The following is an 11793-nucleotide window of genomic DNA, read 5'->3' as shown; positions in this document are numbered from 1 at the left end:
ATTATCCAAGAAAATTGCCGTATTAACCAACTTTTTTTTGGTAGTGTTCCGCCACTAAAATATCCAGTTCGCCGAAATCTGTTATTCTTGCAAGGCACATAAACACAGGTTATCATGCTCATTGTTATCCATTCAATTATTAATTTATAATAATATGCGGGAATTTGGAATAGAAAATATACATCATCACACATACAAACTTAATAATTGAGTAAATAGCAATGAGAAGAATTGAGATCTTACTTATCTTGTTGGTTACTTGTCTTATATTTGTGCATGTTTTATTTTTATATGTTAGAGTTTTGTATTTGTTTAATATCCACTCTCAATGTATATATTTGTGCATGTTTTATTTTTATATGTTTTTTGTATTTGTCTAATATCCACTCTCAATGTATATTTTTAAGAGTAATGTTATATGACTAATAAATATTATATTATTGGTGAGTTCTACCCAATCCCCTCTATTTCAACATGTAAATTACCCCTCCTGACGTGGCATGTTTTAATTGGATGCTTGGTTTTAGTTTGAGTTAATTTAACTCAATAAGAGTTAATATCTTAACTAAAGTAGGGTAATTTTGTAATTAAATATTTTTATAAGAGGGATAAATATATAATTTCTATAACTTTACTTTGTGCAGAAACTCAATTCACCCCGGTCCCATTTCTCCCTGAAATTGAAAGAAAAAAATCAACTCAACTCTGTACAATGGAAAGCTGTTTCCATTTCCAATGAAGATAATTTTGCTGGAGAAAAAACGAAGAAAACTGTGAGCGCCTACGAACTTGTAGAGCACCCAGACTACTCCTTTTGTTTTGGTGATATTGTGTTTGCGGCTCAAATGATAGTAGCTGTCTCACGGCTTGCTCAGACTCAAAATCAATCATCCCCATTCAGAGTTCAGAGCTTGAGCTTCAATGGCGACGAAGAAGCAGAACGATGATAACACCAAGAAGGCGGGCTTTACTCACTAGTGCCCCCCCAGTCCCCAACCTTCGTTCTCACCGTCGAAGAAGTCGTACGCTCGCCGTCGTTCTCACCCTCAAGCAGCTGACTCGCTTTCGCCCTTCCCTCAACTCCCCTTTTATAGCAAAACAGTTCTGGAACTGCCCTCCTGAGGGTTTTTTTTAGATAACTTATTTTTCATGAATTTGATTTGCCTGAATTATGATACAGTTCTGAATTTATTTGTTATTGATTTGATATTGTTTGGAAATTTTGTTATTGATTTGATATTGTTCTGAAAATTTTCATGATTTTTTGTTTCTTCAATCTGATATAGTTCTAAAATCTGAGATAGTGAGCGTGGTCAAAGAAATTCTGACCTATACCGAGAGCAAATCTCTCTCATGCTCTAAGCCAATCTGTTAACCATAACTCACAGAGCTGTCAGCCAATGCTAACCTTGTATTAGTTAGATAGTTTCAAGGATTGGCTTCATGTTAAACTGATTCATGAAATACTTACTTAATTTCTTGTGTAAGATAATGGCAAGTCAGTGACTGACTTGAAGGCGGAGGCTTCTCTTGAAGATGGGAACCAAGTTTATTGTGTAGATGAGTTCCCTGATAATCCTTTCCTGTGATGTGTTGGGAATGTTACTGGTTTCGAAGATGGTAACATGGAAGTGAATTGGGCTAATGGTTTCACAACCAAGGTATGTCCTACAATTATCTGTATTCATATGCTTTAGTTTAATGAGTAAGCTAGAAAATTATTATTTATTTATTTTCTCAACAGGTTGCACCTTATGAAGTTTTTCGAATTGAAAAACATGAAGGTTCATCTGTTATCTCCATTCTTCATGAAACTAATGTTGAAAAGTTACCTCAAGAGATGATTGAACACAGAAGTCTACCCTTTGACAAGAAGGGAAAGGTGTGTAATATGCATTTCCTTGAATATTAGTAGCTGTTGTTGACTAAATTATTTAGGTGACACTAAGATATATGTCTCATCATTTTCCACTATGATTCTTGATTTGCCACACATAGGCTACCTTTTTTTTCTTCATTTAGTGATTTCGAGAACTGGTTGACCAAAAACCATAAGCCATTGAGGATGAGATTCCTTTAAACTTTCCATCATTTTAAATCTTAAGTAACTTTAATTAGTTATCTTAGATTATTGATGACTTTGTTTTTGCAATGCCGATACTTGTCCCAATAGGAGGACTATATCTAATATTCCATATTGTCTCTTCCCATTGTTGGTAGGGAGAGAAGGATCATGATGACATGCCTGGGCATTTTTAAGAATTTCATATTGACTATGAACTTTATGTCTTGATTTTGAATTTTTTTTTGTCTTCGGATTTTTCTCTCATTATTGTAATTTTAACTGTCAATAACAGAGCCACAGAAGCTGGAGGAGTTCTTTGTTGATTTGCCTCCTGAGCTTTGCGAACTGAAAGTTGTGGGTTTTTTGAAGGATATGGGTAGTTCCATATCTTTGCTACCCTCAGTTATGAATCGTCTTGGAAACTTACTGGTTGCTATTGAACTCAAGCAAATGCTGTCTCCATTCTTCCCAGAGGCAGCTGAAATTAACTCCCATACAGTAAGGCCAGAGGTACTTCTTATAGATATATAAGTATTATATTCTATTTCCTTCATTTGCTATTGTTCTTGTACTGTGTGGAAGAATGTCGTGGTTTAGAGTTACTAACAGTTGTGACAACTACTAGATTCTTGAAGATCTCAACACTGAGAACTGTTAGGAACGGTTTTCGCTTGAAAGACTAGAAGTGCTTGGAGATGCTTTTCTCAAATTTGCTGTTGCACGCCATTTTTTCCTCACACATGACAGTCTTCATGAAGGAGACCTTACTGCAAGGCGTTCTAATGTTGTAAATAATTCCAATTTGTATAAGTTGGCTCTTAAACGCAATTTGCAGGTGAAGTTACACTTTCAAGTTTCAACCAACATATTCAATACCTATATAGCAAAATTGATTATTTTGGATTCTCCTTTCCTTTGAATTTATATGATATACAGGGCAACTAATTTTGGTCACTAGATGTGCTGTCAAATAATTTAATATATGCTAAAATTGGCTAGTAGATAAAAGACATGCTTTGTGGGATTTGGATCTTCCTAATTTTTCTCTTTGATGACATGAAACCTTTGTTTAACAGAGAAAAGATTACCATACTTGGAAGTACTAACAAGGATAAATGGTCTTGAAAAATTGTAGAAAGTCTGAAAGGGTGAAAATATAGAAACTAACAGAAGGCTTGTAACTTTGCTTTTCATGTGTGTTCTACCTTGATAGAAGCTTTAGAATTCCTAATTTTGTTACCAACTTATCTCTACCTTCCTGCCTTATAATCCCAGGTCTATATACATGATCAGGCGGTTGATCCCTGTCAATTCTACGCATTTGGCCGTCCTTGCCCGATAGTCTGCAACAATGAAACGGAAGAAAGTATACAATCATGTTTAACTTCTGTTAAGGAGCAAGGAAGCTCAAATGAAATCCAGAGCAATAAAAATCACCACTGGCTATATATAAAAACAATTGCTGATGCAGTTGAAGCTTTGGTCAGAGCGTTTATAGTTGACAGTGACTTTAAAGCTGCAATTGTATTTCTTACGTGGCTTGGCATACAAGTTGGTTTTATAGCCTCACAATTGATTAATGTTTGCCGAGGAAGTGTTGGCTATAGTCCTCTCTCTGCTGATGTATAAACATTCTTTCCCTCGAAGATAAGTTGGGATATCACTTCATTCATAAGGATCTGCTTCTTCAGCCATTTGTGCATCCTTGTAACAATAAGCATGGAGGAGGTTGCTACCAGGCAAGGATCCTTTACTGTACACCCCAATATCTCAGTTATGATAGGAACTATTTCTGTACTCTATAAATCTGAGAACTCCGTTACGACACTGATTATTTATCTGTTGTAACCTGACATTTCTTTTTTTGCAGCGTCTGGAGTTTCCTGGAGATGTTGTGCTAGATTTTTTGATTACTTCATACCTGTACTCAGCTTATCCCAAGCTAAAGCCTGGTCAATTGACGGATTTGAGATCGTTGTCTGTTAACAATAAGGCATTTGCCTGTGTTGCTGTGGATCGCAGTTTTGATAAATTTCTTTTATGTGATTCTAGCAACCTTTATTAGGTAGTAAAAAAGTATGTGGACTATATTATAAGACCTTTATCAAGTAATGTCAATGAAGGGCCAAAATGTCCAAAGGTACTAAGATCCATTTACATTTACTAATATGCATTATATTTCTTTTGCCATTACTGATCTAAGATGAGACTTCTAAAGTACTATACTTGAAACTTAATTTTGGAAATTTTTTTGGTCTACAGAGGTTAGCTATTATTTTTCAAATTTTTTTTGGGGTATATTGAATTTGAGTGGCTTTATGAGCAATAATAGATTGAAAGTACCACAACCATCCATAATTCAATTTCCAAATTTTTTTTTGTGATTATCTGTTGTAAACTTGTAATATGTTTTCCTTTACTGCGATAGTGTTTGTTATTTTATTTTATTAATACTTTATAGTAAAGCCGTTTTCATTAATTTGTTTCTAATATTGTCATTTAACTTGGTAGTATTATGTTGTTTCCATTAATTTTAATAACAATATAAAATAAAAAGATGAAATATTGCAACTTCACTATTGAACGCAAAATGTGTTGATGTTTAATTGATAGCGGTTTTTGTTCTCAACAATAAACCTGGAAACTGGACTGGACCGGTCGATCAGATCGGTTTAACCGCAAACTAATAACACTAACAGACCGAGCAGGCATATAAAACTGGTAATTAAAAAACCGGCAAAAAATTGTTGAACCGCACAAAAACCAACCGTTCGGATCGAACCGGAACCAGGCCGGTTTACACAAAAAAAGGGAAGCTCATTCGTTTCTTTCTCCCTTTCTCCGTTTCTTTCTTTCAGTCAGAGAAATCACCCAAACCCAACCACAAAACCCTAGCACTGTAAGCCTACACCACCGCCACAAGGAGTGGCATACTATTGCCGTCCGTCGCACTCAAAGTTCGCCATCCGTCATCTAGCGTCCCTCGTGCTCCAAATCTTCAACCCCTGTTTGCTGTCACCGATCACGGTTGCTTCCTCGACCTTGGCGTCCGTCGTCTTTGTTTGCTCAGCCGCGGTTCCTTCGTCTTTGGCATGCAAGTCTCAGCTATTAACACACAAAATTCACCACAATAAATCTCCTATGACATGGCAGGCAATTTTTTGCAAAATGATAATTATGATTATGCTCAACCTTCTTCTGAACAGGTGAATTACATGGGGAGTGGTCCTAGGAATCCCAACAATGATCCATATTCTAAGACATACAACCAGGGATGGAGAAATCACCCAAATTTTGGATGGAGGGACCAACCTCAGAGACATCAGAACTTCAACAATAGTTCTCAGGGTGGTTTCCAGCAGAACAATGATTTGGAAGCAATATTGACAGGTTTCAGACAGGAAACCAGAGCATCCATCAAGAACCTGGAGATTCAAATGGGTCAATTAGCCACAAAAGTCACTGAAATTGATCAGAGGACCACTAATAGCCTTCCTGATAACACAATTCCAAATCCAAGAGAGGAATGCAAGGCTATCACCTTGATAAGTGGACAAGTGGCAAGTATGGAAGCACAAGTTATGCAGGAAATCAGAGCCTCCATTAGAAACTTAGAGGTGCTAGTGGGTCAACTGAGCAAGCAAATACTTGAGAGGTCTGCAAGTACATTTCAAGAGGATGCAGTGGTGAACCCAGGAGAAGATTGCAAGGTTATTCAATTGAGAAGTGGTAAAGTAGCTGGACCTGAGACCAAGGCCAATGAAGAGCTAGTTGAAAAGGAAGCTCCAGAGGAGAAGCAGGGAGAAGTGGAGCACGCCCCTCCAAAGCGTGCAAACAACCCATTCCCAGACTCTCTTGACACTTATCCTACATTGCCAAAGGCTCCTGAGTACAAGCCTAAAATGCCATATCCTCAGAGACTTCAAAAGGAGACCAAGGACAAGCAGTTTTCAAAGTTCTTGGAAGTCTTCAGAAAGTTACAAATCAATATTCCTTTTGCTGAGGTTTTGGAACAAATGCCTCTCTATGCCAAGTTCATGAAGGAGCTGTTGTCAAAGAAGAAGCCTTTAAAGGGAGATGAGACAGTGGTCCTGACTAAAGAATGCAGTGCCATCATTCATAATAACTTACCAAAGAAGATGCCAGATCTAGGAAGCTTTCAAATTCCATGCACCATTGGGAGCACAACCTTTGAGAAAGCGTTATGTGATCTAGGAGCAAGCATCAATTTAATGCCCTTGTCTGTGATGAAGAAGCTGCAGATTCAAGAGGCACAACCCACAAAGATAGCATTACAGATGGCGGACAAATCCATGAAGCCTGCATACGGATTAGTGGAGAATATCTTGGTCAAAGTGGGTAAGTTCTTCCTCCCAGCAGATTTTGTAATTCTTGATACAGGGGAGGATGAGAATGCCTCTATAATTCTAGGAAGACCATTCCTAGCCACTGGAAGAGCTCTGATTGATGTAAAAGTGGGTGAATTAGTGCTTAGAGTGCATAATGAGCAACTGGTCTTTCATGTCTTCAAAGATATACATTCAACAGGTGAAGAAGAGAGGTGCATACAGGCTGAGCTTATTGATCCAAATCTTCAAGAACCCCCTGATGATGCACAGCAGAGTCTGCAGCTCAAACCTCATTTAGTGACAATCAGTAAAATTCCTCCTGACATCAAACCTAAGTTTGGTGTTTGGAATGCATCATCCACCAAGGAGGAGGTTCCCAAAAAGAAGAAAATACCCAGGGGATAGAGAAACAAAAAGATCCCCACTAAAGGTTTCTCCCCAGGAATGAAAGTGGTGTTGACTAAGAACCCAGTATGGATCTATACAGTAAACAGAATTATCTCTCTGGAGCATATTAAGCTAATTTATGGAGACACAGGAAAGAAGTTCAAAGTAAGGGGTGAAGAGCTGAGCCCCTATGATCCTCCTCCTTAGAGGAGCTGACTGTCAAGCTAGTGACGTTAAAGAAGCGCTTGTCGAGAGGCAACCCAATAATTTCGTATCCTTAGTTATTTTTTTAGTAGTAGTAGTTTTCTTACTTATTTGATTTTTATTAAGTTCTTACTAATTTTCTGATCATGCAGCTATTTTATCACAGGAACTGAACACCTCAAAAAAAAATTGGCACACGATGCGCAAGCGTCATTTGACCAAACGGCCATCGACGCGTGCGCGTCCATGACGCGAATGCGTCGTATGCCAATATTGATTCCCTATCCATGCGAACAGAGAGTTGCGCGTGCGCGCGGCTGGCTTCGCGCGAATCACGCAAAACCCAAGGCACGCGGACGCGTGCCTGACGCTGACGTGTCACTAAGAAAATTCCGCGACCCACGCATACGCGTACACGTCGCCTCCGTTGCTCAGTTTTAATTTTCTTCCTCCCTCTCCCAATCCTAATTCTCTCTTGTTGTTTTATCCTTTCCTTTTTCTTTCATATTAATATTTGGCTCTTTTTATTTTCAGTTCTTCTTTGCTTGAGGACAAGCAAACCTTTAAGTTTGGTGTTGACGCTTCGCTTATAGGTTTTCTGTCTATTCTTATGGCACCAAAGGGAGGCGAATCATCTTCACGGAGGAGCACAACCTGAAGAATAAAACGACCGCTAGGATAATTAAGGTGGTTGAGTTCCTTTTATTTTTTATTCCTCCCCTCTTTTTCAATGTTATGTTTCAGTTTTCGGCTATTTTGCTTTGTTTGTTGCATGATCCTTTATTAGTTAGAGTCCTAGGACTAGTTTAGTTTTCCCTATTGCTTTAATTCTGAAAAGATGTCTCATGTATTACTCACTGAGCTTGAATTCAAATAAAAAAAATACAGGAGTGATATATTGCATGAGAAAGTGGGTCTATATTGAAGAATAGTCTTATTTACATAAATGTGGTGGTATTTTCTGTGATTCTGAATGCATGACATGAACAGTGCATATTTTTTATAGTGAAGTTTATGAATGTTAAAATTGTTGGCTCTTGAAAGAATGATGAAAAAAGAGAAATGTTATTGATAATCTGAAAAATCATAAAATTGATTCTTGAAGCAAGAAAAAGCAGTGAAAACTACGAAGCTTGCGAAAAAAATATAAAATAAAATAAAATAACGAAAAAGAAAGACAAAAAATACAAAATGCTTAGGGTCACGGCCAAGACTCATAAAGTAGCTGTGTTCAAGAATCAACATACTGAACTAGGAGAATCAATAACACTATCTGAATTCTGAGTTCCTATAGATGCCAATCATTCTGAACTTCAAAGGATAAAGTGAGATGCCAAAACTGTTCAGGCTTGCAGTTGTAAACCCCACTATAAGAAGAGACATGGGCTTAATCGAACTTTCATTCTCATGCAAATTCACATCCTAAGCTTATATTAGTTTTGGTTGCTTGAGGACAAGCAACAATTCAAGTTTGGTGTTGTGATGCGTGAGCATCTTTCCTATATTTTCCTAGTGAATTTGCATTTAAATTGTTGAGTTTAATCAAGTTAATTATCTTTTAGCCACTATGGATTCTACTTTGATTCTTGTGCAATTCTATTTATTTTAGGTAGCATTCAGCTGGATTTGATGGAGTTTCTGCAGAAGAAGAGATGAAGGCGAATGATGTTGTCAACCCTGACCTCTCTGCACTCAAACTTGAATAACTCGAGTTACAGAGGTCCAATGGATGTGATTCTAGTTGCGTTGAAAAGCTAACTTCTAGAGCTTTCCAACGATATATAATAGTCCATACTTCTTCTCCGAACTCACTGCCAAGACTGCGCCTAACTTGAGATTTCTCAAGTTAGGCGCAAGACACAACAACAATACGTGAGATTGGCCCTGCCCACTTCAAGTTAGGTGCACTAAAGCCCAAGTTAGGCGCACTAAACCCAAGTTAGGTGCAGCTTCACTCAACTAAACTCTAATTCATGCTACCAAGCCCAAGTTAGGTGTGGATCCTAGTGAAGCCAAGTGGTCCCCATCCATCAATTGAAGATTTGCTGATTGCTATAATTAATTCTAATTTAAATTCAAATTTTAAAAATAGGAAAAGATATTATTTTAGTTTTAAAGATAGATTTTAAATTAATTAGGATTAGATATAAATAGGGGGATACCACCTCAATATTATTCTGATCCCAGACTACCAAAATACATTTTATTAGAATCCTTATTTTCTACTCTGAACCATGAGCAAATAATCCTCCATTGTTAAGGTTAGGAGCTCTGTCTATTTCTATGGATTAATTTTATTGCTTTTTCTATTTTAATTTATGCATGGATTTATAATTTAAGAATTGTTTTCGCTCTTTATCTTATGAATTTGGGTGGAACGGAAGTATGACCCTCTTTCTATTTGAGTTCTTGTATAACTTGAAAAAGCTCTTTACTTGAACAACATCTTGAAAACATATTCTCTTAAATTTTAATTATCTGGATTTAACAGGATACGTGACATATAATCTTTTTATTTTTGGGTAATTAGAGTTTTTGTGGCATGCAAACTGGAATTTGATCATGCAACTTCTAATTGGAATTAATTGACCAAGGAATTGGCAGTTAATGAATTTTAGAGGAGACTAGAAAGGTCTAAGGAATTAGGGTCTAGTCACATATAGTTTGCCATAAATTAAATCCTACATGATTAAAATAGTTAGTAAGAAAAGTTAATCCGGAAAAATAGATAACTCTAAAACCTTAACTGTCTTCTCAATATTTTACTCCCAACTTATTCACCTGCCTATCTTCAAACTCTTCTTTATTGTTTAATGCTTTTGAACTCTCAATTACTCTTTTCTGTTTGTCTAACTAAGCCTATCAAATACTATTGTTGCTTAATCCATCAATCCTCGTGAGATCGACCCTTACTCACGTAAGGTATTACTTGGTACGACCTGGTGCACTTGCTGGTAAGTTAGTGGGTTACAAATACCGCACCAGGAAGCCTCCAAGGTTGAAACTCGGTCCAACCGAGCCAACTTCTTCTTCTTCAACACCAAAACCGGTTCGGACAGAGAGAAGAGAGAGGGAACCGAAAGCAAAAACCAACATGCAATTACCTCTTTCTCATCCCTTTTCTTCAAGCTTCATCAATTTGAGCCTTCCATCTTGACTTGGTCACCAAGAAAGATTTCTAACCCTTGATGAACACTTGATCCTTGACAGCTCCTTCTGCTCCACTTCTGCTTCCTCCTCCACGTAGCTACGGTAGCTACCTTCTGTGATGGATGAACAAAAAGTAGAAACGAGCCATACCACAGGGATCTTTTTCTCTGACCGAAAGGGATTGCAACCATTTCTAGGTATGGAGATCTTGAGGCTTTCTCACCACATCTTACCTTTAGTGGTAAAGATCTCAGCCACGCCATACCTTGGATCTTCTTTTTGCAAGAGCCATCATCACCTTGGCTGCTTGCTTCTTCATAGCTTCTCTGCCTCTACCTCTGATAGCTTGCATCTTCAAGCTACTTCCTTGTCAGTAAAGTGACCGAAATTTGAATTCCATTCCAAAGTGGGAGTAGGTAACCGTGGGAAGCATGCACCATTTCCTTTCTCTTTTCTTTTAATTTCGGACCAACCTTTTTGTTGGATCAAAAGGAAATTGTTTTAGGCTTCTCATTATTTCTCTGACCCAATGAGTATTAGCTTAGCATCAAAATAATTCACAGCCACTTTGTTTGACTTTATTGTTGCAAAGGCTGACCCTTGTCATCATATTGGGCTTAATTTTCTTTTTACCCAATAACAAAATCTGCACACTTCAACAAACTTGTTAAACAACTAATTGGTAATTAAGTTAATAATAACCAAAAATTAAATTAATAATTTTGTAAATAATATTTTTAACAATGTTTGATCATCACAATAATTTGAAGTTTTCCAAAATCAACAATCTTCTCCTTGATGATAAACATTGTTAAAACTAAAAAGAGGTTAAGGATTAAAAGCAAAATTACTCCCTTGAATATTTGGAATCCTCTCCCTTTCCATTTGTCACATAGCTCCCCCTTAATATGTGCACTTTTTATCAGTGGAAGCATTACCTGTAACAAGCTTAATACATTCCAAAATGTATTCAACATATGGTACATTGAAAAAATGTTGAACACTTTAATTTTTGAGCATATGTATTAAGATAAACAAAACCTGATTTGTTATCTTCTAACCAATTTTTCTTGCTCAACAAATAAACATAAAGTATGCCTGAATACAGAGTACATTGCAACCAAGACTTAGCATACTTTAACTCAACATGCTCAAAACAAATAATTCCTAAAAAATATTTGCAGTCAAAATATTCAATCAAACAAAAATTATCCAGCAACATAAAGTTCATCCAACATATCAGATCAGAAATTATCAAAAAGTATCAGAGCACCAAAAATTCAAAACTTGATAATGCATAAATCAGAGCATAAACCATTGAATAATTATTAGAAATTAAATCAAAAATTTAGAGCACAAGAGTAATCATTCAGATTTCAGTCTTTGTCCAGTTATCAACAGATTCAACCTTGTTTTTTTTCTCTTTTTAATTCCTCCCCCTTTTGTTATCAATGAGGGTCCTGCAGAACAAATGAAAAATAACATGCCAAAATGCAAAATATTTGTTTAAACCAAAATAAAAAGGTCCAGAGTATCCAAGTACAGTCAACCAATAACAAAAAAAAAAAAAAACAGTACTCAAACCAAAAGAGCAGTAAACTAGAAATTGTTCAAACATAAATGGGCAGTAGTGAGCCT

At 36.7% G+C, this 11793-nt stretch overlaps 1 protein-coding gene across 6 annotated transcripts in view; it reads left to right on the top strand.

Moving 5' to 3' along the window:
* The window catches only part of LOC107609831, an 8774-nt gene extending 4974 nt beyond the window's left edge, over window positions 1-3800 (top strand). For 3 of the 6 annotated variants that reach the window (XR_002351179.1, XR_002351176.1, XR_001613288.2), the window contains exons 4-9: window positions 45-108; window positions 645-1661; window positions 1745-1882; window positions 2358-2575; window positions 2691-2900; window positions 3341-3800. Coding sequence is in view for 1 of the 6 variants with exons in the window: in XM_021107371.1 (XP_020963030.1) it covers window positions 45-143 (99 nt within the window). In the remaining 5 variants the exon portion in view is untranslated. Of the gene's footprint in view, window positions 1-44; window positions 616-644; window positions 1662-1744; window positions 1883-2357; window positions 2576-2690; window positions 2901-3340 lie in introns of those variants that run through there. The other 3 variants (XR_002351178.1, XR_002351177.1, XM_021107371.1) reach the window with 3 other exon arrangements.

This window comes from Arachis ipaensis, chromosome B07 (genome assembly GCF_000816755.2).
Source record: "Arachis ipaensis cultivar K30076 chromosome B07, Araip1.1, whole genome shotgun sequence".
Classification (NCBI taxonomy): domain Eukaryota; kingdom Viridiplantae; phylum Streptophyta; class Magnoliopsida; order Fabales; family Fabaceae; genus Arachis; species Arachis ipaensis.
This window is presented reverse-complemented; position numbering and strand designations above follow the sequence as displayed.